Source organism: Phycomyces blakesleeanus (assembly GCF_001638985.1).
Source record: "Phycomyces blakesleeanus NRRL 1555(-) unplaced genomic scaffold PHYBLscaffold_14, whole genome shotgun sequence".
Taxonomy (NCBI): Eukaryota; Fungi; Mucoromycota; class Mucoromycetes; order Mucorales; family Phycomycetaceae; genus Phycomyces; species Phycomyces blakesleeanus.
The window spans coordinates 575,990-600,942 of record NW_017265147.1 but is presented as its reverse complement, the minus strand read 5'-3'; the positions used below and the strand labels follow the sequence as shown (position 1 = coordinate 600,942).

The window sequence follows — 24,953 nt, the reverse complement described above, 5'->3', positions numbered from 1 at the left end:
CAGATTGCTCAAGTCGTGGCCGCAAGAAGAATATAATTCTTATAACTGGCGAAGAAATCAATTAAAAGGCGCAAGAATTGTAAGAATTAAACACAATAATATCTATCTATTTCTATTTCTTTCTCTTTATCTTTCTTGAGAGAACAAGCTGCAAAAGGCCAAGATTTGGGCTAAGGATATGATAGAGGAGATTGATATCTATTCTCTTTTTTCTGTTAGCCGTTTGGGTTACTTCTTTACATAAACCATCACAACCCGTCTCACCTTTTCAAATGTAAAGAATAATGATTCAAAAATTATGTGAAATATGTCTAGATTATAAAACTACGCTTTTCTCATAATATACGTACTATTCTAGCATTAGATGATAATACATTAGATTTTCAATCCAAAGAACTTTACCCTATAGGTGGTTTTACCAATTCTGGATGCTTGACTGTTGGATGTATTAGTAGTTTAAGCACCGTCCAACTAACTAATACCGTAAAATACTATTGAATACCAATAATGTCTCTTTGTTGATATGCTTTCTCTCATATGCTTCAACATTCAGATGTGCAATACGCTTGATTAGAGTGCCCATAAATATAGTGCTCATATCCAAATTCCCTACAAGTAAGTTAGAACTGTCTAATTTGGTATTAAGGTAGCTACTCTTACATAGATTGATTATGCTTTATTTTTGACTTCTACTTTTCTATGAAATTTGCCATCAATTGTACATAAAGTACAATCTTTTACAAATTTTGGCCAAGTCACGGACATCTAGTGGTGAACCATTTTCTTAGATGCTTGGATGCTCGTTTCTCATTTTTTGAAGATTCGCCACGGCCAATCATTTTTCGAATTAAATCACCGCTACATCCAACAGTCAAGCGTCCAGAGCTGGTGAAACCCCCTATAATAACACATACAACAAATGAAAGAAACCTTTTCAAACTCAACTAAATAGAACACCTTTAATGCATAGTTACTGTGATTCTTTTTTAACAAAAAAAAAAGGCTTTTCTCATTCAAATCTCACAATGTCTCAGTAAATGACTCAAAATATTCTTAACGAACAAAAAGAGCTCTTATATTGTGAAAAAGAAGTTCATTGCCGGTGATTCTCATCATGATGCATCATTAACCCCCACTTTGGAAAAGACAGGATGATTTATAATCCACTAAAACCAGAGATTAACAATTTCGAAGATATGGGTATATGCAGCTATTTGAAAGGAAGATCTTGCAGGGAGTATATTTAGCAGCAATATGATGCTCTTTGAGATAAGGAAACTCATTCTTATTACTTTAAAATAGTCAATGATGCGTTAAATGGTATGGCAATCAGATAGCTCATATTTATTTCAATTGTTTTTAAAGAATGGTCTTTAAAAGTAAATATATATATATATAATAAAGGGGAAGGTTAAGGATGTTTGATTTTATTTTCTCTTTTTGACAGAAGCTTAAAAAAAGATGTTTTGTCATTTCACTGAGGAGTCTGGATATCTAGAATGTATTGTGGCTGCAATTTTACTTTATATTTCTTCATCGACCTCATTCTATGACACACAAGGATAATCTTTCTTCAATGTTTTTTTTCTATTAATGCTTAGTTTGGATAGATAAATGTTGAACCAAATTGAACCGAACCAACCAACTGACCCCACACACCTACACACACACAGAAAGAGAAAGAAAGAGAGACAAAGACTGCTATCATATATAATCACAAGCAATTTAATCAAATAATAAGAAAATGGATATTATAATACACATTGTTTTTGGTGTTTTGCCGTTTTGCCTTCTAGGGCATTATAGTATGTAGCTTTATATATATATAAATGATATGAAAGAACAAGAAAAAAGTGAGAATTTATACAGGGTAATAAAGAAAGAAAGAAAGAAAGGAATATATATATATATATATGTGAGTATGTATGTATGTCAGTGTCAGTGTAAGTGTAAGTGTAAAGTATATGTACATAAGTAATTGTGAATAAAATATGATATTATTGCTCAAATGATAATCTCTTGGACTTTTTCCATCTGGACATCCGACTAAACACCTTGCGCCTAGGAGACCTTTCTGCGGTGTCAATTTGATCACGATCACTAACAGTTTCAGCTGGGTCCTCCTCTGTTGTTGTTGCTGCTTTTGGTGCGGTGCGAGAAAATCGTCTGGTGATTCCCAGGATCGTTGCTCGTCGATGCTTCTTGGTGACTTGCGTGGGTTCCACAAAATGATGCGCATTATCTGCAGATTGGTAGGATAGAGTATTTTGTTGTTGCTGCTGATGTGATTTTGGAGTAAATTTCGAACGGAGCATGCTGGCTGTACGTGCACTACGACTAAGGATTGCAGGAGAAGGGAGAGGAGAAGGAGAAGAATGAGGTTGAGGAAATGGTGATGAAGATATCAGAGTAGCGCCTGATTCGACAGAGATTGCAGAGTCGGTGGACTTTCTAGCTGCGGCTGACTCTATCACATTCTCGTGGTTATCGTGTAGGTGAACTGGTGCCAGTACCAATACTGGTACCTCTGTGGGTAAAGATTGTTTTTTCATGTCAATCTGTAAACGTGTCTTTTGCCACCAGAGAGGCGGGCATGTTTTTCCGATGCGTTCGTCAAGTCTGTTGGGTCGCATGAGGGCGACTGCCGAAGACATTGTATTTTCTGGTATGATAGATTGTTGTTCTTGTGGATGTAGGTGTGATTGTGACTGGGTGTGTGTTGAAAAGACACGAAAGAGTCGCCGTTGTCTTGGTCTTCGAGGTCCTGGATCTGAGTCTGCATTTGTTTCAGGAAGAGAGCTTAGACTTGTGTTGAATTGGATTCGTTTGGGTCTTAGGGGAGTGATTGGTATTTGGTTACAAGGTGGTTCGGAAAACGAACGGGGTCTTTGTTTTTTATGAATAGTATTATTGCTTTTATCTTCAAGGATTTTTATTGTTCTTTGTAAAGGTAGGGTGTCTTTATTTTTGGGTTTGGGTTTGTTGTAAGCAGGTTCGATCATGAGAGTAGTATTGGAAGATGAAGAAGAAAAGTTGTTGTAGAGTAGCCAGACTACAGAGCAAAACCAAAAGACGTGGGCTTGTATCATGGCAAAGGGAACCAAGGCAAGTGGTGGAATGGTCTTTGGTAATGAGCCTCCCATTCTCAAAAAACAAAACAAAACCAAAATTAAATAATTAAATAAATATTGATGACAGAAAGAGAGGGCAGAATGTAAAAGAAAGAAAGAGAAATAAATATATATAAATGATTCGTGTCTAAGCTTCCTAATCGAGTCAATTCGAATCGCTCTGGTGTTAGGTGTACACACATGTTAAGATTTCCATTTAGTGAAATACGTATGTATTTATATTCATCGTTGCACAGTCTATCTTTGTATTTGTAGGCTTACACACAGTCCATATAGTATAGTATAATAGATATTATAAAAGTATATACTAGACACTGGGCAATTGAAGTCTGTAGAAAGCAGCTTCTTTGGAAATGAAATCTATTTATTTTATATATATATATATATAAAAACCTTTATTCAAGACGGTCTTTTGGTGATGATTATGATGATAGTAGAAATAATAATAATAAGAATAAGATGTGTATATAACGTAATATAAAGCCTTCTTTATTTCTTGTGCAACAGTAATTTGCACATCCGGGCAAAGATTTTTTATTTATTATTTTCCTTTAATTGACTGACTGGACGAATAATATGGTCAAGTAATGAATGCTAATGTTCCTTTAGCTATAATGATAAGTATATTTATATATAAGGGATAAGGGATTATGATCAACAAATATACAAATGTACAAAGAAGAAGCATTCAGACACGGATACGGGTATAAATACCTATAGATTAATGTGGCAAAGAAAATTAGCCCAAATAACCTATTGGGCTCTTTGCTCTTGAGAGTCTTTCAGTAATTTTTTAAAAAATTAATTAAAATAAAAATGAATTCATTTCTACAAAATAGAATTGAAAGTTTAATGGGTTTCTATTGTTTATTTCTTGCACCCAAACTACATACATAATATCACCACCAGAGATCGAATCAATACAGTTCAAATCAAGATTCTAACTATCCAAAAGAAGAACCCAAAAAAATTAGGATATTTCAAACAGCCTTTTTCCCTTCTTTGATTATTGTTATTATTATTCCTTCTGGATGACCGGCCCGCATCTTTTTTATATTCATTGTACCACCATTTGGCCAATCATATCTTTTACTTGGTAAAAGAGCCAATAGGGTGCACTTTTCAAAACTGAACAGTGTACGTCTTACATGACTCAAAATAATGTTCTTTTATATATGTTTTCTACTCCTTAGTAATAAGTTGGAGCCTGGGGCAGATCAGGCACTTTTTGATTTTTTTATTATTATGTAACTGTCGCAGTAGTCATAAATGTAATATACTCTAGAATAATTAATCAAATACGCCTTTGCTTCTATATAACTTTCTATAGAATGATTGGAACAAAATGTCATCAAGTATTTGCCTTTTTTTTTTAGCTGCATATAGTTGGGGTTAGAGGCTTTCTCTGTTAGGATATCAGAAAGAGAAAAAAACATATAATTTCATGTGTTCCAGATTACAATGCACTATTTTTTCGGCCGGACACCGGAATTGAAAAGAAAGATAATAAAAAAAAAAGATCAATTTTGTGTCAAGATTTCCTCCTAGAATTGATCTACGTCAAATGTGTTTTTTATTTTATTTTATTTTTTGGTTACATGAACTTTGATATCCTTTGATATACATTATTTAGTATTTCAGATAAAGATTCCCATTTTCTCTCTACGTCTAATCATCTAATAATAATAGTAATTAAGGAAGCAAAAGTATTATTATTATTTATTCTGTACCGGAGATCCTATTAGATCACACAAGAATATCACTCAAACGACATACACACAACCTGCAATTATTTGTAACTAGTTGTAATTGTAGAGCCTAGTTTTTCCACTTTCTGTGTATATATAAAATTTTGTATATAAAAATGAAGTTTTATAGAAAAAGGATATACACGTATTTATACTTTTATACTCTTGTACATATATAATCTCGCTTCCTATTTCTATTTCTATTTCTCTTTCTGTATAGTACGTATAGTGTGTGTTTATTTGAGTAAGATTCTAATTGGCCAAATAACTATTATTATTGAATCTATTTGTTTTTGGTCGTGGGAGATACTTCGGCCCGCCTTCTGATAACAATACTATTCGTTACAAAGGAGAACAAAGATCTTTATCAAATCATAGTAAGTCTGACTTGACTTGACTTAATTTAATTTAGTATTTCAATCGACATATCTATAGTGGCTTGATAGCCAAAGAAGATTCTTATAGCACATATGAAATAATTATAAGAATAAATTAGACAGCATTTGAATACATTTTTATGAAAATTGTTTATATATATATATATATATATATATATTTTTTAATGCACAAAATTTATTCCTTATCCTTCTCCTCTTTTCCTATTTTTGGTAATATATATGATGCCGGTAATTTTATCCGAATATTTGGTGTCTCCAAATCATTCTGCGCTACATCGATAAACAAGCAAGCAAATAAAAGTATCGGTTGAGATACAAAATCAAAGAAGCCACACTTGGAATACATTTATAAAAAAAAAATTCACGGAAAAACCAATGCTACTTTTCAACAAGAGCAAAAATATTCATATTACAAAGAAATTGCACTTTTATATCTCTGGGCTGTATTTCTCTTTATTGGGCAAATGTCAACACTATTGTTAATAATATCTATAGAGTCATTATACTTTTTGTTGGATAAAGCTTGTACACCTCATATGAAACTTACGGAATCCATGTGGCAAAATAATCATAATTACGGTTGATTCTCAAGGCGAGAGAGCTTGATTCTATAGCCCTCAACCTCAACCTCAATCTCTCCACATTTTCCTTTCACCTGCCAATTCGCCTCTGAGAGTGGACCTAGACTGTCGTGTGAACATTCATTATCATGTTTTAATGGAGTTTTAAAATCTTGCATATGTTCACTATGTACGCATGATCAATGCCTCCAACCTGCCTCTAACTTACTTTCAATATATCCTATGACTATCCGATTAACCCACAGTCCTACTATCACCTTTTTCTTTTTTTTCTTTTTTGGAAATGTCAAGATTATATTCTTTGGCTCTGTTTCCTACCGACTCTTTTTATGTCTCCTGTTTCTTCCGTGGTCTCCTTTACAGAGCCTTGGATTGATACCCTACATAATACATTTCATCCTTCTTTAATTATTTCTTGTACTTTTTCTGTCTTTAACCAACCCGAAATTGAGAGCATGTATATATAGCAGTTATTTGATAGTTCAGTCAGTTTTTGACCTAGTATTTTCAAGTTCTCTTGGTTGATTGCATTGTACCTTGTGTCTGCCCGGCTTCATCCGTAACTACTTTTGTACAATTCAAAAATTAAAATTAAAATTAAAATTAAAGCAAAAACAAAATTGTGTAGATCACAGTGTAGATCATCTGTCGTGCCTTACTGGTCTATTATTTTTCATTAATACTGTATACATTGCTAAGCAACTTTTTTTCCTTTACTAGTGAACAACTATGAAAATTAAATATAGAGCAATGTAACAGTAAGAAATTAATTGCAAAATAATGATTCAAAAGTGTGCCTTTGAAAACTTTGTCACGCCACTGCAGTACACTTGCAAAAAGATATCTAGTTTGGGAGCTGTGAGAAGAATAGCAAGTCCAGACAAAAAAAAAGAGTACCTGTCAAAAAGATTGATATAAATGATTATCCAGGCCAAATATGAAGCTCCTATCTGAAACATAGTAGCAATATGTCTAATCCGTCATTATTGAATTGCCTTCAAAATAAATAAATAAAGTACTTGAACTATTATCGCCAAAGCCGTTAAAATTATTAACATCCAGAGATACTTGATACACTACGACAAATACAAATTCATTATTTTATTTTAATTAACAATTTCTTGACATATTTATCAGATGGACTATTAGAAAGAAGGGGTGGAAGAAGGAGAGGTTTCAGACATTATTATTACATAAACACATTTGATTATCTTCGCCATAGACATCATTGTTTCATACACACCTATCTTGCCCCTCTTTCCTCCTTTACTTATTCTGGTCATACAACAGACACCAGTCATGTTATCCGAATATTGGTACCTACAGATATGATAGAGACTTTATAAGATATCTTTCTTTAACATAGGTCAAATATACTATGGATGATGTCTGGATAACTTAATATAACCTAAAATACATAGTAAAACAGAATAATTGGATTTGCTTGCTTTGGTATTATATTCTTTGAGATTATTCACATAAAGAAAACAAAACACTACTTCTCAAAGTCCCCTTCTCCCTTTAGGTAACCACACTGGATATATTATAGAATAAAATCACCAGCTACTTATTACAACATTCCTTCTTCGATTTTCAAAATGATAATAATAATAATAATGATCTAAACGCAAAGTCCACATGAACTGCATAAAGCCAAAGTAAAATAAAATAACTTGGAGAATGCAAATCCAATACTTATATTTCAATCAGCTTATCATTAGCTTGTCCAAGTCTTCAAAATTGAAATAAAATTAATAGATTTGAGTATTGAGTATTAAAGCAATTAAACTTTATAAAGTTAAAGTAACAAGGTCCAGCATAGTGAGCCACAATTAAAACAGGCAATCAAACAATAAATCGACTTTGGTTTGATTTGGCTTTTTTGTTTTTGTATTATAATTCCATAGATCCTTGGTGTGGTTAGCGTGCTAGATAGTCTAGTTGCTATCTTCAATATCTTTTGTTGTTCTCGCTGACTTGGTTCCTAAACAAGATTATCTATTGGACTTTAGAAAAGTGCCAAGATCGTTGATTTTATATCTGTTTTTAATATGTTTTAAAGAGATCGGTGTACTTACGTCTTTTATGTTCGAAATGCTAGGGATCAAGGGGATCAGAATATGTTCTTGCTTTTTAGTGTGTATCCCAAACTCTTTCTTTGAAATAATAATGACAGTCTTGCCTCAATTGATTTTCAGATTAGATTTTTGATGATATACAACATAACCGTTTTTATCAATTACATTCCACTGTATTTCAATGCATTATATACGAAAATATGTCAATAGGTCTTTACTCACAATACAATACAATCATTTCATTTGTAAATCAATTAATTACAGACAAGACAACATGAGAAAGGCACATAATCAGAAACATGGCAAATCAGTCTATGGTTAATTTATGTTGTTTAATAAAAAGGAGTGATGGTATTAAAGAGCAATTACATAATTACATGCATATATATATCTTGTTTTGGGCCTTTTCTTTATAAAGAAAAAAGATAGGCACTGCTGCTTATTTTACTATGAGAAAGAAGCGGTGACTTGGATGGTGATTAACAAGAAGTATGTCATGTTTTGATGATAATAATTGCTTCTATAATATATACATATATATATATATATATAAATTTGATTCTGATAACCATGAAGTATTGTATTGTATTGTATTGTATTGTAGATATTTATTATATACTTTCAGCTCTTACGATTTTACAAGTGGTACATACTTACGAATGGTGTCACAAGTGAATATCCCTTGGTCATTAAGAGAAAAGAATACATTATTGTGATCTAATTTCAAGGTTACCAGGCCAGGGTTATTCAAAGGGACTATGTCTATCAATTTTTTTTTAATATTGACAAAATCGTATCAAAAACCACTACTGAATGTATTAGTAGTAATAGTATTAGTATTAGTATTAGTATTAGTATTAGTAGTAGCTGTAGTAGTAGTGGTATCATTATTTAAAACAAAACAAAAAAGGGCAACCACTACTATCTTTCAAGCCAATTGAGTTATTCACGTGACTTACAATTCCCTTTCAAGAAGTCCATTTATTTATTTATTTTTATTGTTTTGAAATGTCAAAGGTATAGTCATGCAGCGAAAGACATTGTGGGAATCCTACAAGGCACTCAACCCTCGCACACGTGTTTCAATTGGCGTTGGTATGTTCTATTATTTTCTTTTCAAATTCAAGTTTTCTTATTTATCTATTTTACTAATTTAACTGACACTCATTACTTTTAGCTGGCATGGCTTTTGCAACAGCCGGCATGTTCATATCTGACTGGCTTGAGGAGTCTCTCCCACCCACCGAAATAGAGAAGCAGGAGTTAGTAATGATGTCTCCCATTGTCGTTGTTGACCACGAGTCTCCAAAGAAAGCCACTGACCAAAGTATCAGCCAATAAACTAAAGCAATCATAATAACCAAAAAAAGAAGTGTTTTTTATGTGTCTTCTTCTTCCCCTTCGTTATTCCCTCCCCCCTTTTTTTCTATTCGCACACACACACACACACACACATATATATATATATATGTGTGTGTGTCCTCTCCTTCTGTCTATAGTTGAAATAGCTCCCGTATTAACCACTTTCAGACTCGACCATTGGAGCCATTTGAAATGTCCCCAATAATAATAATAATAATATTAAAAAAGCAAAATAAACCAAACCAAAAACACACAAGAAGGATGATATTAGTGCCCTTTATTTCTACATAACAAAAGAAAGAAAAAAAAATCAACTCTTCTATCTTTTTGTGTTCTTGTGTGTTCTTTATTTTTGGAGAATATCATCTCTTTCTCTCCTTCTCTTTGTTTTATCATGCGGTTTTCTTTTATTGTTCTGACTCTTGCCGTCCTTTCTCCTGTTGCATTTGGAGCACCTATACCTATAGATGACCCAATGTTCTTTGGACGAGAGATTGGATCCACTGGTGTGTCTGAACAGGTCATTGTTCAACTAAACCCCATGCTAGTAAACATCACCAACTTCTTTAAAAAACTCATTGCTGTGGAGAATTTCCTGGCTGGTCAACAACCTGTCGAGACACTGGATATCCAAGAACCTCAACTCGACTATGGTGATGAGTCTTACAGCAGACGTATCCAGCGACGCGACATGGCTGACAAGATTCGCCATTATTCTGGTGCATATACGGCCGAAGACGACGGCTCCTCTTCTCAGTCAGCATCTGATTATGATGACTCTGAAGAAGAACCTTAGGAATACACAACAATAACAATCCAAAAAAAAAGAGGAAGAAACGTGGTCGGTAGAAAGCTAAACGTGGCTTACAAAAATTCTTCCCCCCTCTCCCTCCCTTTCCTTTTTTTTTCTTTTTTTCTTTCTTTATTTCCCTTTCCCTTTGCCTTTGCCTTTCTCCATTTTGTGTTCATTTTCTTGGTTGCATAAAGAAGTCTCTTGTTTAGTTAGAATTCACAAGTTACCATGTTCATTTCTAATAATTCATTTTAAACTTATCCTTTTATGTTTTCAATGGAACGAAACGAAACGGAATGAAACGAAACGGATCAAAACAAATCAAAACAAAGTCTTGTTGCCCTTTCCTTTATATTTATTTATATAAAGATTTTTTATAAATTTTTATTTTTTTATAATGTATTCTGGTATAAATATTAAACTTTTTCAGATTTGTTTCAATTTCTTCTGTGATTTTTTTTTTAAAAAATATGGTGATATTTGATCTCCGTTAATTATAAGAAAAAAAAACTGTGAACCTCAAAATCTAGCTGCTTTCTAGCTCACATGACCTTCCTTTCTTGGTGGGCGGTATTTACACTCCGTCTATAAGAGCTCCAGTGCTTCAATATCTTCAAGAAAAACAAAAGCTTATTTTCATAAATCTACCAAAACATCCAAACTTTGAAAGAGTATCTTTTTTTTTAGATACTTAAAGCTGTACGCATTAAACCGGAGAAATACCATAAGAATAGCATTATGTCTCATTTTATTTGCCAGCTTTTTATTTATGTAATTTTTACCAAAGTTGTATGCTTTCGAAAAATTACCTTTATAGTTTGGTAGTTATCTTCTAATTGAACCATACATATATCCATTTATTTATTTATTTATTTATTTATTTGTGGAAGTGGAAGCGTTGAGAATATTGTCTATGTAGTTTGTCACATAAAGTATCCGATGTATTAAAGCAGTGGGATTGTACGGAAATCCCTCTGAAGTAAGTACTGATATTAAATTATGAAATATACTGGATATCATCTCCAACCCATTTTCCGGGTCATCATCCTCATATTCACTTTCATCTTCTTCTTCTTCTTCATGTTCATCATTTAGCAAGTTTATACATGCTTTTACAAACTCATCTGGTTGATGGGCAATGTATTTTAGATAACGAACAAAGAAGCTTAAAAAGTCCGTTTCGTTAGAAATCAACAGATCCACTAGTATTCCATGGTCCATCCCAGTCTTGTACAAGAAATAGAGAAATAGATTATGGGGTGAAATATCCAGCAAAGACAGTATTTCTTTCAACAGACAAACCACTTTGAGTTGTTCTCTATTTCATTTTTTTTTAAAAAAAGTAGTTGAGCTTCTTCTGTAGACACAATTGATAGATTATGTTTATTACCTTGTCATAATATTCTTTGTTGACCCAGCTTCGTGTTTAACTTGGAGTTCAATGGCAGTGTATACATCAAGGATACAAATCTGTTGATAAATAGCATCTTCATCATTGTTTCCATAAATGTCAAATAAAAGTTCGAGAATTCCGTTATCAGGCAACCTTTCATGATACCCTATTGATGTTATATATACATACAGATTAGTGACAAGTGTGCCAAAAAGAAAGAAAAATCATTTACCTTGTAAACGGTTAAAGATTTCTACCAAAGCTTCATATGTGGTATCCATTTCTTCCTTTTTTGGAGTCTGGGTACTGTCCAACAGGCGTGAAATGGAGACAAATGTAATTGAGATGATCTGCTTCAAGCATTCTCGGTCCACTGCCAATACACTTTTGGTTCTTACAAACGGCTCGTAAAAAAATTCAGTCCGGTCAGTTTGTTGCATGGTCAATAAATGATCGTATGAAAAACCCCGGCGATTCAAGAAATCTGAATACGATAATATATCATTCAACGTAGCGACTACCTGATAGATGTATATAAATACACAGATATTAGTAAAGTAGACCTAAAAGCTATATTATCACCAAAGTGATAAATTACTTCCATCCTGTTAGTATTACCATCTGTGTGTCTCCTTCGCGCTCTAGTATACGTCGAACAAGCTCCATGGATTTCCTTACGACTGCAATTGATTGGGATCTCCAATAAGGATACACTTGCTTCAAATGCGCCTTTATAGAATGAATGATAGCCTGGCAGTAATCTCGACCCTGTTGACTATATACCAGAGAGTTTTTGTATTCAAATAGACCGGCCAACTTGACAATATCAATAAGACAGACCAGTAGTGGAACTATTTTTTCCTAATAAAAATAAAAATTAAATTAAATTAAATTAAAATTAAAATTAAAAGCTTAATTTTTATTTCTTGGTTTTCTTTAGCCAGAAATCTAATAACGTATTTATCTTTTTTTTAAAAAAAAAAAATGCTTGTAATTATTCTTACTTGATGTTGAATTTCTAGGCTACTTTGAATCCATTCATTTGTTTTTGGATTCGTAGCAAGAACAGACAATAGAATATAACCTGGGTCTGATGATATATTGCTTTCTTCTATACCGTCTTTTAGTTTCCTTGTACGTTTAAGCAAGCTGTGGAATAATTCAAGGTATGAACCCAAGTTGTCTACGTAAACTTGGCTGACGGCAGTATCTATCCATATTTTCAGAGCAGATCTTCTTGTATTTGACTATACTTGTAATAATAATAATAACAGTAGTAGCAATTTTGAACAAAAAATAAATAAAAATAATTATATACATATACTTTAGAAAAAAAAAAAGAAAAAAAAAACAATTATAATTATAATAAACAACTGGGAAGAATGTTTACATTGCTGTCATGTTCAATGATCTGTCTGAAAAGTTGGCTTGCAGAAAATACGCAAAAAGGGTCTGGAGATTCAAGTACAGTTCTCTAAAAGCATATTTAAAAATTTATGTAACCTGTAAGCTGAATGAATGAGACAAACAAAAGAAAAGAAAAAAGAAAGAAAGAATAAAGCGCAGAGAGAGGGGAAGGGGAAAGGGTAAAGGAGAAGGTGGGAGATAAGGGTAGAAGGAGAATATTACCCAATCGAGATTCGTCAAGACATCATCAGCTAGTATTTCGTGATTAGCTAATGAACGGCTAATGATAGATAGATCATGAGGATCCATGATGAAGATGAGTTGCCTGTCACAAGGCAGTCAAATAATGTTATATTTGTGAGGCAGTTGTTTTACTGCTTCTCTCTCTCTCTCTCTCTCTCTCTCTTTCTTTCTGTCTGTGTGTGTGTGTGTGTGTGTACTCTTTTTTCTTTAAAAAAATTTTTAACCCTATATTTTATTTAAATATTTATTTTTCAAAACAAAATGGTAAAAACCACAAAAGACAATCTAGAAAGTTTGTTATAAAAAAAAAGACACAGAGGAAAGCATTGATGTGTTGTTTTTGTTTTGCTTATCGGCGACCCTTATCATCAGAGTCAGCAAAATTCAGGAGGGGTTTCATCTGTCTACCCAGCAACTTCTTGGTGTGTATCTGCTCTGGTGTACCATCCAGTTGAAGAAGAGGTCCATGTGAAGTGGCAGATGGTGCAATACCTCCAGAGACAGTTGCACCCAATACAGGAGAAGCTGTGGCTGACACATTTGAGGAAGAAGGTGAAGAAGAGGGCATTGTAGGAGCAAGGTTCTCGTGATGTCGGGACCGTTCTCTATCCTTAGAGGAGGTAAGTTTACGACGAAGGGACATGTGTTGACGCAGTTCGTTTGTGGGTTGGGTATCGGCAGCAGAAGAAGCAGAAGCAGAAGCCGTGGCGACAGAAGAAGAAGCAGCAGCGGCAGCAGAAGAAACAGAGGAAGAGGAAGGAGGGGCATGATGTTCGCGTGTGCTTTTCGAACGCCCAATTTTTGCATGGGTTGACTCGTTACGTTCGAGTAGTGATCCTTTGGAGAATTTGACCTTGTCGTTGATTTGAATTAAGGTATTGTTGGCAGCAGCGACACTAGCGGCATGTGCGTCATCTTGGAGTCTGCCAGTCGTATGCTCTTCACCATCCTTTCCGAGGAGAGAGCCCTTTGCAAAAGTAGAAGGCTCTGTGTAATCAATGAGCGGACTGTCCGGTATCGCGGATCCAAGACCTCCTTCTTCTCTACCCCTCATGGTTGTGCTGCGAGATAGACCTCGGCTAAGACCCCTGCCGCGTTTCTCGTCAATCCGGCGACTGGACTCACTGCGATGAAGACCAGATGAAGAAGTTTGCTGATGTTTTGTATGTTCGTCAACCAGGGTTGCAGGCTTTACATCGCGTGTTGACTTTTGACGACGGAGAAAAGACGTGGTGCCATAGCCCTCATCTCCGCTCTGATCACTCTTGCAATCAGGCGTGCGAGAAGTCAGGGCTCTTCGGAGACGTGGTGAACCTGCATCGACTGGATCGGCAGGCTTGACTGAATTGTCTGTGGCGGACCACTGATGATCGTACGAAGCTTGCACAGGTGCTTGGATTGGTGCAAGGGGGTTGATGACACGCTGAGGATGGTACTGGTGATCAATCAAACTCTACACACCTCCTGTCAGTTATATTTGTCCCATGTATACATATACATATATATATATATATATATGTATTCTCCCTCTGTACCTTTGTGCAGCGAATGCTAAGAACCCAGTCCTTCATGGCTTCCTGATCCTCAACTGCCAGTAACCGCATGTAATCTTCTTCTCGCTCAAAGATCGAGTCCTTGTCTTGGGCCCGCAGCGCAAATACATAACCTGATGGTGCACTACGCGACTGTTGGGGGAGTAGAGTGTACACATCAAACGTCGCCAAGTAGCACAGAATGGCTGATCCATTCCCCTGAAAACAACAACCTGTTAAACATTTTCAAATACAACACCGAGAACGCACCAATTCAACTCAATTAAAAGAATATATGTATAATAAATTGAGAATATAAAATCAAGAAAAAATAAAGGAATATATTAAAAGAAAAAATAGATAAATAAATAAATAAAATAAAGAAAGAATGGAATAATGAATGAATGAATGAATGAATAATAATAATAATAATAATAATAATAATAATAATAAAGGTGACTCTCACCTTGGTGTCTTTGGCATGGTGAATTGCATTGTCTTTGATATAGCAGAATCTCTTTTGCCATTTCCCCTTTTTATATTCTATCGAAACATACCCGTGCATGGGAGGGTGACGCTTCTGTAAAAGGCTCTAAACTCATGTCAGTACCTGAATACATGTAGGGTTTGCCATACCTCTGCTGTCAGGGAGTTGTGATATGCATACTTCTTTACCAACAGGGCGTTGTTGGCGTCTGGCCCCCAGCATTCCACAACCTCCAATACTAACTCCCACTCTCTCAACGGGCGTTCTAGAACGATAAGATGGTCAGAGCTAGGTCTATAAAGAATGCTTCAAATACACTTACCAACACCATGGCTATTGGCAATCTCAAAGAGTGCCCATCCTTCACTCATGTCAATGAGCCCTTTCTTTCTCAAGTACTGAATTACCATTGCAGTCGTCAATAAATTAGTCAATTGCACAGTTTTGTGTGTTTTTGCATCATCAATGTAGATGCGTGTAGTTAATGTACGTTTCGGTTGAATTTGTTGTAAAGGTGCTTGTTGTTGATGCTGCTGCTGCTGCTGCTGTTGTTGTTGTTGTTGTTGTTGTTGTTGTTGTTGTTGTTGTTGTTGTTGTTGTTGTTGTTGTTGCTGCTGCTGCTGCTGCTGTTGTTGTTGTTGTTGTGGTGGTGGTGGTGATGATTGTTGGGCTCTTATGGGTTTGGAAATGTCAGGAGTTGTAGTTAGCTCTTCTACTGTTTCGGGTAGTACAGACGGTGCTGATTCTACTGCAACTGGTTCATCATAAGGACCCTGTTCATATAATGCCCAAGCACGTTGTATGACAAGATTGAGGTCTTCATCAGTGTCTCTTATAGGAAGAGGTGGAGCAGATTCTTCGGGGGCCGGTGGTTTGTATGTTCGTGAGCTGGCACTTGCACTGCGTACAAGCCCTCCTGCCATGCCCCCTCGATTAGCTCTAGTTGATCTAGATCTGGTCATGCCCTTGGACTTGTCGTCCTGAGCACGTGTTACGGATTGAAGATTAGCGATGCAGACATCATCATCACTAGAATCGTTTGCGTCGTTTGTGGAATAAAATTGCCCCTTATCTTCGTCTTCAGAAAGAGACGGAGAGAAGTCTGGGCGGTTTAACCTGGCCTGGGTAATAGGGGGTACATGCATGGTGTGGGCAGACTGCAGGGGACGATTCGGATTACTGCCTTTGTCAGGATTGGTCAGACGAGAACTGGGTGAACGTCTAATGTGTGTATTGATTGGAATAGGAGGATCCATCGTCTATAGAAAAGGTTGATGATGAAGGGAAGACAAAGAAAATAAAAAAGAGAGAAAAGGAAAAGGAAGGTAGAAGCGGAAGAAAGGGAGAAAGGGAGAAAGGGAGAAAGAGATTCCAGACATGAGTGACATGGAGCAAGCTTGTTCCCATTGAGCATGGCAAATTTCTATATCCGTCCTTAATATGTCAAAAAGAACATGGCTATAGAAATACAAGCCGAGGTGCCCAACAGGGTGGTGCTAAAAGGTATTTACCAGCGAGAAGTCGTGAACTTGTTTCTCAAGGTCACGAAGGATAGTATCCAGATCGCTAGACATTGAGAATAAAGGAGGGGAAGATAGGAAAGAGCGGAATCGTATGGGACGCGTGGTTTTCAATTATCTGTTTCTCTGTGTGACATCACAGAATTCATTCTACCTCCCACCCCTTAGCCCTTTTCTATAAATTGTTCTTCTTTTGGTTCCCTTCAATGTGCATCTTTATACTTGCACCAATGCATACAGGTCTGGGTATTGTCGTTAAATGAATGTAATTGAGCTACAGAGCCCCAGCTTTAGTTTTATAAGAAGAAATATAGATATAAATATATTATATTTATATATAGGTTTATAATCAATGTTAGTTAGTTTTTTTTTATAGTTCATGTAATTAATAACTTTAACAAAACTATATAAAACAACAACCAGTCAGTCCATTAGATCTCTCACCAAGTAAATATATATATATATATGTTATATATACCTTCCAGCGGTTACCACACAAAACACAGGTAACAAATGTTGTCATTGGCTCATCCGCACTGCGAGTTTGCATTTGAAAGTATGTACATTTCCTGCCTTTGCATTTGCCACACATGAACATGTCTGTCTCCGCTTGAGCCGATCCAGCGCCTCTAGCCTTGAAAAGGGCTTCTTCCGCAAGCTTACGATCCCGAGCCTTGGCATCCTCTGAAGCCATATCCTAAAATAACCTCACTGAGTCTATACACATTTCATCTGACTTGGAATTCATGTCTATTAAAACTTACCTCTACGCTCATCGTACACAGGGACTTTACAGCCAATTCTCCACTCACCACGCTCTCTCTCAATGAAGGGTTGATTTTACTCTTCAAATTAAGCGCTAAAGATCGTACTTTGGCCTTGTAACCATCATTTATCATCTGGAATTCTGAGAAGACAGCCTTTTCTATAGCTAGTGCTCTTTTCAACAATAGATCCGAGTCTGCCCTTAAGTTAGCAACCAAAAAGAAAAACACCTGTCATTTTTCACCTCTTCTCTTATTATATTTTACCTGCATAACTTCCCAATGCTACCGCAGAGTACATGAGTTCAATTGTTTTATCGCGCGGTGTATTTCCGGTTGTTGAGAATACAACCTCGTCTGTCTTCACTGTTCGAGGTGGACCAGCTTCTGAGCTGGGAGTTTTTGGTGAAGAAGTGGCTGACGCAGAAGTCTTGGTATTGGACGATGGTTCAGGAGGGGCTAAACTTTGGATAAGTGAATCTACACACACACACACTCCCAAACACACTCACACGGTAGGCTAAATCACCTTACCTTCTGATCTATCCGTGCTAACAGGATTGGGCTTACTAGCACGGGCCCTTGTATTTGCCATTACATCTTCTTTCCACTTCTTGACTACATCCTTTGCCTTTTGTGACACAGCCGAATTTGGATTTGTACGAAGTTTTCCCATAGTCTTTCCAATGTCTGTTTTCTAAACCACTCGTATATGTCAGCAAATCAAGAAAAAAGAAATTCTGAACTGTGTTGCGATAAAATTATTATGATTGTTATTTGGCTATTTTAATCTTATTTTACCCTCAATAATTCCTGTGTTGCCTTGATCTTCATCAAGCGACTCATGATATCTAAAATATCCTAGAAGTAACATATCACATTAGATTAAATATCTTACAGTAATAAAGTAAATTTCATTATATAAAGTTTCTCTTTATACCCTCAATTAACAATAAAAGAATATTCTAGAAAGATGTCTACAATTTTTTGCATTCCAATACAAAAGACCTTGTTTTTTTTGCGCCCTAGTATTCATATAAAAAAATGTATATACAGAAACTATTTTGCTTTGTTTTTATCTTATACAATAAATATATCCAATCATAATTATAATCCAACATGTAGAAATATATTGTCCCACTATCACTAACTCTTTCTTTCCCTTTTTCTTTCATATTTCCTTTCTTTATTCGATTTTGAAAATTGGGAGCATTCAAACGCGACAATCCATTCTGGCGTGGAATGAATGGTCGATGCATAGAACGGTAATGTCGAGCATATATATAAAAAAAAACCCCGTAAGAGAAAGAAGAAGAAAGGAATCTCACCTGAATATTTTCCGAATCAGCCGACTTGAGAAGCGCGCGCTTTGCTTTTAGAATCTCTTCTTCTGGGTTCATTATAATGTGCGATAATACAGAAGAAGAAGAAAGAAGAAAAGGAGCGAAAGAGGAATGAAAGTGAAGTACAAAGTTTTTCCTTTTTTTTTAAAAAAAAAAGAAATGACCCAACTAACTGTGCTTCAACGGGGTGCGTGACTTTTGGCTGACAGGCAAAAATGGTCACAATCCTAGGACTACTGTCTCCATGCCAAAGGTCCATGGTCTTTAATTCATGGCTTTTAATGCATAGCCTTCACACAACCGTAAAACCAAAATCAAAGTTAAATGGACTTGGAATCATTTTGCTTGGAACTTTTTTCAATTTAATATATATATAAAAGAAAATGCTTGTCAGAAATTTTCTTGAAAGTAATAAAATCCAAGTACTACCGAGTATTTTACTTACAATTCAATTTGCAATTGCAATGCCATATATAATTATCATATAAAGCTTTAACTAAGGTATTTGTAGGTTCAATTGAGTAGATATTTGCTTGTTTAAATATATATTTTGAAAAAAAATGTTACAGTAAAGGAAAATTCTAAAGCGTAGAAAGAAATGATTATAAGTCTTTCTTTTTTATAGTCATACAAAAAAATCTATATTAATAACAATCTTTTATTTGATATACTAATTCTTATCCGAACATACAGACTCTTGGTGTAACGGTTTTTATAAACAAGTAATATTAGCATGTAATTCTGTAGAGATATAAGTGCGATTCATATATGATTATTCGAAATGGTATGACCTCATTAAAGACAAAAAAATGTATTAAGGATAATCTCACAGTCTTAATCTAGAGCCCAGAACAAGTAGTACATTGTATCAGGTACCGTAACCAGCAAATGTGTTGGAAACCAACGTTCGCGGAATGGGGGTTTGGTATCCAGATATTCACTACTAACAATAAATGAACTGCCATTAGACTGAAAATTTGCTGCTTAAGCAGCACCTAATAAGCAGCTATCCATTGCTCATAATTTCCGAGAGAGCCAGCAGCTTTACAGACAGTTTATAGATTCTTTATCTATTTATTAATATTAAGAATAAGAGGCCAAAAAAAAAGGTGTTTGATAATTAATATAAGCTCAACTCTTTTCTACCCCAGAATTGAGGAACAAGCTATTCAATTAAACTATTGATATCATGTACGGGTTTACTTTGGACCCGGATAAGCAATCGGGTGCACGTCCTCCAGATATATATATAAATATATATATTTGTATATAAAATAAAAAGCGCTCTCAGGGTTTTCTTTTCCCCTATTCTTCTGTGTAGTATAGTCAATATATAGACTTTTATTGAAATATATACTTTAAGAGATGTGACATACTATATTTTATTTGCAAGATCATACTTATGGTCTTTTACTGTGAAATATTTTCTCTAATTTAATGCTTTTATTTTGACTTTACCCAACGCTGCATACATACAGAGAGGAAGCTAACAGTCATGTGACGTCCAGAATTTTCTATAGAAAAAAAAGAGGAGATAGAAGTTATGTGACTCAAGATTTCGGGCCGGACAGTCGGAATACTTCGGGATTCTTAAGTTGTTTGATAAAATGTCGTGCCCCACAAGTCTATGTTTCATTAAAGTGCCTTTTTTTTTTTTTTTGAAACGGATTGAAGAAAGAAAAAACATTTTCCATCTCCTTTATTCCTCCCAGTTTAAAGCAACGCTTTGTTAAGGAGAATTGGATATTCACCAGAGTGCTTTAATAAATTCCGAAACCCAAGTAAAAATAGAAGGTATGGCTATTATAATCATATACATTTCTGTATAGTAAATCTTTCCTGTATGCATTTACGCACCATCTAAACTCTTTCGTTTATGGGTACAAATAATAGTAGTAATAATAATACATAGTAAAAAAAAGGAGTAGTAGAAGAAGAAGTAGAAGAAAGATATGAAAAAGTAAAATGATGACTAAAAATGCGATGGTTGCAATGTATTTGTGTGGTCTTTTGGATGGTTTGGATAAATAAATAAAAGGAATTTTTTTTAGCTATTAAAATCTAAAGTCGTACAAGCCATAATTTATTCTGATGAGCCCTGCATCAATGCGAGCAGTGATTTCTTGGCCTTAAGACCATATTCCCGTCTTCGCTTTCCCTCGAGGTACAGAATACTCTCGGCGTATGTCTTTGGAAGTACTTTCGGCACAGCCTTATCGTTGCTTGCAAAGGTGAAGAAGAAAGTGTTTGTGACATAAGAAGTACCAGCCTCGATATTATTGACTCTAGCAGTGACGCTCACTTGGAAGGATTTGCTAGGTTCACCTTGGGAATAAATAACCTTTGAAGACAGGTTGAGCAAAGATCCGACAGAAACGGGCTTTTTAAACACAATCTCATCCAAAGCAAGGCAACTGATTTGAGACTTGACAAGCATAGAACCAGTGGAGTGTGCAAGCTCATATGCTCTTCTCATAAGCTATAAGGATTATAACGTTAGTATGATTTCTGGATATTGGGTGCAGATCTCAGTAGTATACATACATAGCCACCAAACACGTTGTTCTGAATGTTGCGGTTCTACATATACATATAGTATAATATATAATAGATATAAATAAGATTAGTAAAATGAAATATAATATAATATATTTTGGTTGATTGGAACTTACCTGAGGTTGCATCAGGAATACACTTTGTAAACAAGTGCTTTCCATTGGCACGGTGTTTGGGTTGGGTCCAGTTTCTATTCGATTAATCAATTTAGTTTAGCACTCTATAATTTATCCTGAAATTCTGACAATCTACGTTACCTTCGTCCTTCAAGTTTTTTATATAGATGTCATGAATTGTTAAGCGCTCATCAGCAGTGGGAGGGATTTTGCTTAAATCCTTTTCACCAGCAAGTCGCTTTCTTGTTTTACAATCTAATCAATACATTCAATTTCATAAATTTCATCAATAAGAATCGATAATGAAATATAAACACTTTTATGTCTATTGTTTACCTTCTGCATACATAAACAGCTTTTTCTCTTCAGCATTCTCGAGGACCATAGGGTTGACCTTGACAGCCTTTCCAGTAATGGAGTTTCTGGCTACCATGGTAAATCGAGCAAAGATAACGGTATTTGGTGTCGGCTTGGTAATAGAGAATTCGGGGTTCGACTCAGAAAAGTGGGGTTTACTGGGGTCATATCGAGGAATTGTTTCCACCTTGGCAAATACTAAATACAGTGAGCAAATACGAGTAAGTTATCTAGGGCAATTATATAAAAAAAAAAGAAAAGAAAAAAGAAAAGAATATCGGGTAGTGTGTATTGCAATTGGGTACGGCATATAATTTACCTTCCATACTACTACTGCCTACATAAGCCACATGGCCTGAAATCTTCATGTCTTCAACAGTGCTTGGCATGAGGATCTCCATGCGATCTACAGATGCAGTAACAATTGTGACGGGAGGACCTGGAGTGAAAGTATCAATGTGCTTGTAGGAGATTGCACCTGCCAAGGCATCGAGATCTGCAAATAGAGATTGTGTTAGTTTTGGAATGGAGAATGTCAAAATGTCTATACCTTCAAGGATCTTGCCAATTCTAATGGTTCCCTTTGCTGTGACATATTTATCGAGTAGGTCAGGAGATGATTTGAAAGGAAGAAGTTCCTCAATATAACTATCAGACATCTTTTTTTTTTCAAAAATAATACATATCATATTAAAAGTTAGAGTTTTATGCCTAGAATACTATCCGTCTAATTATTTCATCCGTACCTTTTTCATAATTTGGGGACGATCTTCAAATACATTATCGGTCAAGGATTTCTTATTTTCGGTCTCAAGGACCTTATCCATCCAAAATGTGACAGGACGAACAGTATAGACTTTCTCTGAAAGTAATATTAAGATTAATAATAATTCAATCGTTTAATCTTTTGATATATATATATATATATATATGTATATATGAAAAAAAAAGCTTACTGGCTTCAGGATTCTTAATGTCAAGCTCCAAATTGATAACCTCATGAGAAGCAATAGGTTGAGGGCCACGGACCCTTTTGGTATTGGTAGTGAGGGAACGGCGTTGGATAGCTACCAAAGGAAGTCGAAATCTGGAGAGAGAAAGCATTAAGAAGAATGAGAGTGATAGACTGAGTGTAATTCGAATTAGTTATACTTTTTTTTTGAATTTATGGTGAAAGCTTCTTATCAGTCACCTTTCTTGTACCCAGTCCTCGGAACTTGGTAAGACAAAATTCAGATAGAGCCCGAATAAGGGTTGCGCTCCGAACGAATAAACCAAGATACGGAAATACATGGCCAATAATAGTATGCTTGTACACGGATCAAGATTTGACTACTGCACTGGCACCAAGAATGGGTATATCAAATATAACCTGCATCCTTTCTTGAACAATAGTTGGGGATGATGGGCTATTGTTGAGGCATTACACATAGCCAAAAAGTCCCTGACAAGCTAGCCACAGAACTCAAGGCCGTTACAGAAATCTAACTTTCAGCCCATCCCCCCAAAAAAAATTGTACTCACAAATCTTTAATGAGCTTTTGGTTACAAAATTTACTCTAAAAATTGTGTCAATCTTAATAGTGTGTGTGGTTCTTGCATGACAGACAAATTAGAGTGTCACAGAATGACCGACTTTTTCAGTGGTTGAATCCTTTCAGTCATTATTCTCATAGCGGGAGCTATAAGAGCAAGAAAAAAAAGGAAACACATACTTACCATTAGAGGCAATACATGACACCATCCTTCAAAAATAAAGAGTTGCATTTTCAGAATCAAGAGCTATAAAACTAGATATATAAAATATTACTTTGTATATATCTTTTTCTCTTCTTCTTCTTCTTTTTTGTTATACATATACGTACGCACACCAAACCATTATGGGAAATCAGTCTTTAACAGAAAATAGCATTGACTGCGAGTCCCATCGCGAACCAAAGAACGAAGAAGAGGCCAGACAGGACAAGAATTTAGAAGAAATCGATAAACTTAAAACACACGGCTCACGCAATGATAGTGAGAATCCAAATCTTGAAAGAGCACCAGGAAATACATTAGATGCAACTGGAAATATACACACCACAGGCGATAATAATCATCGTGCCACTCAGCAAACAGGTCCTGGTACAGCAATTCTTCCTAACCCACCATCTCCTCAACCACCCACACCACCAAAAGATGGCGAAAATTATAGCGGCGGGGATACTTCACTAGGCCAAGGTAAGCCAAACTAAGAAGTCACTTTTAAACGTAATCATGAGCTCATATGCTTCTCAGAAATCAACAATGTCCATAAAACTACCCTACGGACACCCAAACCAACCAATACTATTGGCAAAGAACAAGCTCTCCAAGACTCTAGTCAGCTGGCCGATCCTGCCGATAACCCTCACCACCATCACCATCAGCATAGTTTCAGCTTTACACCAGATAAAAATTCCTTGTTGACGCCAATTGATCCTGGAAAACTTGTTTCCGGATTGGAAATTAATGCATTAAAGTATATCACAGCTACATGCATTATATGCTACATCTGCGGAAGACTTGATTATAACATTTTCTTTGGCATATTCTGTGCAGTGCTAGGTAAGCCAAATAAACTTACTGACTTGAAAAATTGACTAAATTTATTTATCGCTCATCTATATTTATAGCTGTATTGATATTCTGGCTGGTGGGAAAAGAAATCAAGAAAGGATTAGGATGGAAACTTGCAAAACAAGAAGGAATGAAATCGGTAGCGTATCAACCATTTAGACTAGTCTTCACTTTCTTTTTTTCTTGGTATTAATGCCCCCCCCCCCCCACCCCCCCAATGAATGCTATCAGCTATATACTTCAGAAGGAGAAACTGTCGAATGGTTGAACTTTATGATCGAAAAGATCTGGAGAAGTATTGACCCCGAGTTTTTTGTGCTTGTTGAAGACCTGTTGGAAGATACTATCAAGAGTGTACAGCCGGATGTAGTAGTAAGTGGTTTAAGAAATCCAGAAAATAGAAACTCTTAACCTTATTTGTGACCAAAATTTTAGAAGTTTATGAAAGTAAAAGACCTCGATATTGGTGTACAAGCCCCTAGAATCCAATCGTAAGTACTATAAGCTTATAAATACTCCAAAAAAACTGAATTTTATAAAATACGT

At 35.4% G+C, this 24,953-nt stretch overlaps 9 protein-coding genes across 9 annotated transcripts in view; 4 read left to right on the top strand and 5 right to left on the bottom strand.

The window, feature by feature from the left end:
* Window positions 1-1,997: 1,997 nt before the first annotated feature.
* Window positions 1,998-3,143, bottom strand: PHYBLDRAFT_169941 (hypothetical protein; the record flags this gene model as incomplete). Its single annotated transcript, XM_018436218.1, has 1 exon — window positions 1,998-3,143. The coding sequence occupies one exon, from the start codon at window positions 3,141-3,143 to the stop codon at window positions 1,998-2,000; it is 1,146 nt and encodes a 381-aa protein (XP_018290077.1).
* Window positions 3,144-8,961: 5,818 nt separating this feature from the next.
* Window positions 8,962-9,277, top strand: PHYBLDRAFT_147014 (hypothetical protein; the record flags this gene model as incomplete). Its single annotated transcript, XM_018431780.1, has 2 exons — window positions 8,962-9,031; window positions 9,114-9,277. The coding sequence occupies 2 exons, from the start codon at window positions 8,962-8,964 to the stop codon at window positions 9,275-9,277; spliced, it is 234 nt and encodes a 77-aa protein (XP_018290076.1).
* Window positions 9,278-9,692: 415 nt separating this feature from the next.
* Window positions 9,693-10,094, top strand: PHYBLDRAFT_68695 (hypothetical protein; the record flags this gene model as incomplete). Its single annotated transcript, XM_018441992.1, has 1 exon — window positions 9,693-10,094. One exon carries the CDS (start codon window positions 9,693-9,695, stop codon window positions 10,092-10,094), a length of 402 nt encoding a protein of 133 aa, XP_018290075.1.
* Window positions 10,095-10,964: 870 nt separating this feature from the next.
* On the bottom strand, window positions 10,965-13,200 carry PHYBLDRAFT_68696 (hypothetical protein; the record flags this gene model as incomplete). The annotated part of the gene is made up of 7 exons (XM_018441993.1): window positions 10,965-11,409; window positions 11,482-11,650; window positions 11,717-12,005; window positions 12,103-12,344; window positions 12,488-12,731; window positions 12,875-12,958; window positions 13,114-13,200. 7 exons carry the CDS (start codon window positions 13,198-13,200, stop codon window positions 10,965-10,967), a joined length of 1,560 nt encoding a protein of 519 aa, XP_018290074.1.
* Window positions 13,201-13,344: 144 nt separating this feature from the next.
* PHYBLDRAFT_187479 (hypothetical protein) lies at window positions 13,345-16,727 on the bottom strand (the record flags this gene model as incomplete). Its single annotated transcript, XM_018439387.1, has 7 exons — window positions 13,345-14,587; window positions 14,670-14,885; window positions 15,133-15,198; window positions 15,303-15,418; window positions 15,476-15,551; window positions 15,870-16,412; window positions 16,665-16,727. The coding sequence occupies 7 exons, from the start codon at window positions 16,725-16,727 to the stop codon at window positions 13,484-13,486; spliced, it is 2,184 nt and encodes a 727-aa protein (XP_018290073.1). The 3' UTR covers window positions 13,345-13,483.
* A 340-nt stretch (window positions 16,728-17,067) lies between these two features.
* On the bottom strand, window positions 17,068-18,837 carry PHYBLDRAFT_169937 (hypothetical protein; the record flags this gene model as incomplete). The annotated part of the gene is made up of 7 exons (XM_018436217.1): window positions 17,068-17,076; window positions 17,152-17,370; window positions 17,438-17,634; window positions 17,705-17,896; window positions 17,972-18,134; window positions 18,239-18,298; window positions 18,766-18,837. 7 exons carry the CDS (start codon window positions 18,835-18,837, stop codon window positions 17,068-17,070), a joined length of 912 nt encoding a protein of 303 aa, XP_018290072.1.
* A 2,026-nt stretch (window positions 18,838-20,863) lies between these two features.
* Window positions 20,864-22,913, bottom strand: PHYBLDRAFT_155688 (hypothetical protein; the record flags this gene model as incomplete). The annotated part of the gene is made up of 9 exons (XM_018433426.1): window positions 20,864-21,259; window positions 21,325-21,360; window positions 21,453-21,526; window positions 21,594-21,707; window positions 21,789-22,007; window positions 22,129-22,305; window positions 22,360-22,468; window positions 22,556-22,671; window positions 22,766-22,913. The coding sequence occupies 9 exons, from the start codon at window positions 22,911-22,913 to the stop codon at window positions 20,864-20,866; spliced, it is 1,389 nt and encodes a 462-aa protein (XP_018290071.1).
* Window positions 22,914-23,689: 776 nt separating this feature from the next.
* Window positions 23,690-24,422, top strand: PHYBLDRAFT_68699 (hypothetical protein; the record flags this gene model as incomplete). The annotated part of the gene is made up of 2 exons (XM_018441994.1): window positions 23,690-24,029; window positions 24,087-24,422. Coding segments are annotated over 2 exons (676 nt in total), but the record flags the coding sequence as incomplete, so codon positions are not given.
* Window positions 24,423-24,680: 258 nt separating this feature from the next.
* PHYBLDRAFT_68700 (hypothetical protein) overlaps window positions 24,681-24,953 on the top strand; it is a gene marked incomplete at both ends in the record, with an annotated part of 3,912 nt that continues 3,639 nt past the window's right edge. The window contains 2 exons of the mRNA XM_018441995.1: window positions 24,681-24,779; window positions 24,843-24,898. Coding sequence (XP_018290069.1) covers window positions 24,681-24,779; window positions 24,843-24,898 — 155 coding nt within the window. The remainder of the gene's footprint in view (window positions 24,780-24,842; window positions 24,899-24,953) is intronic.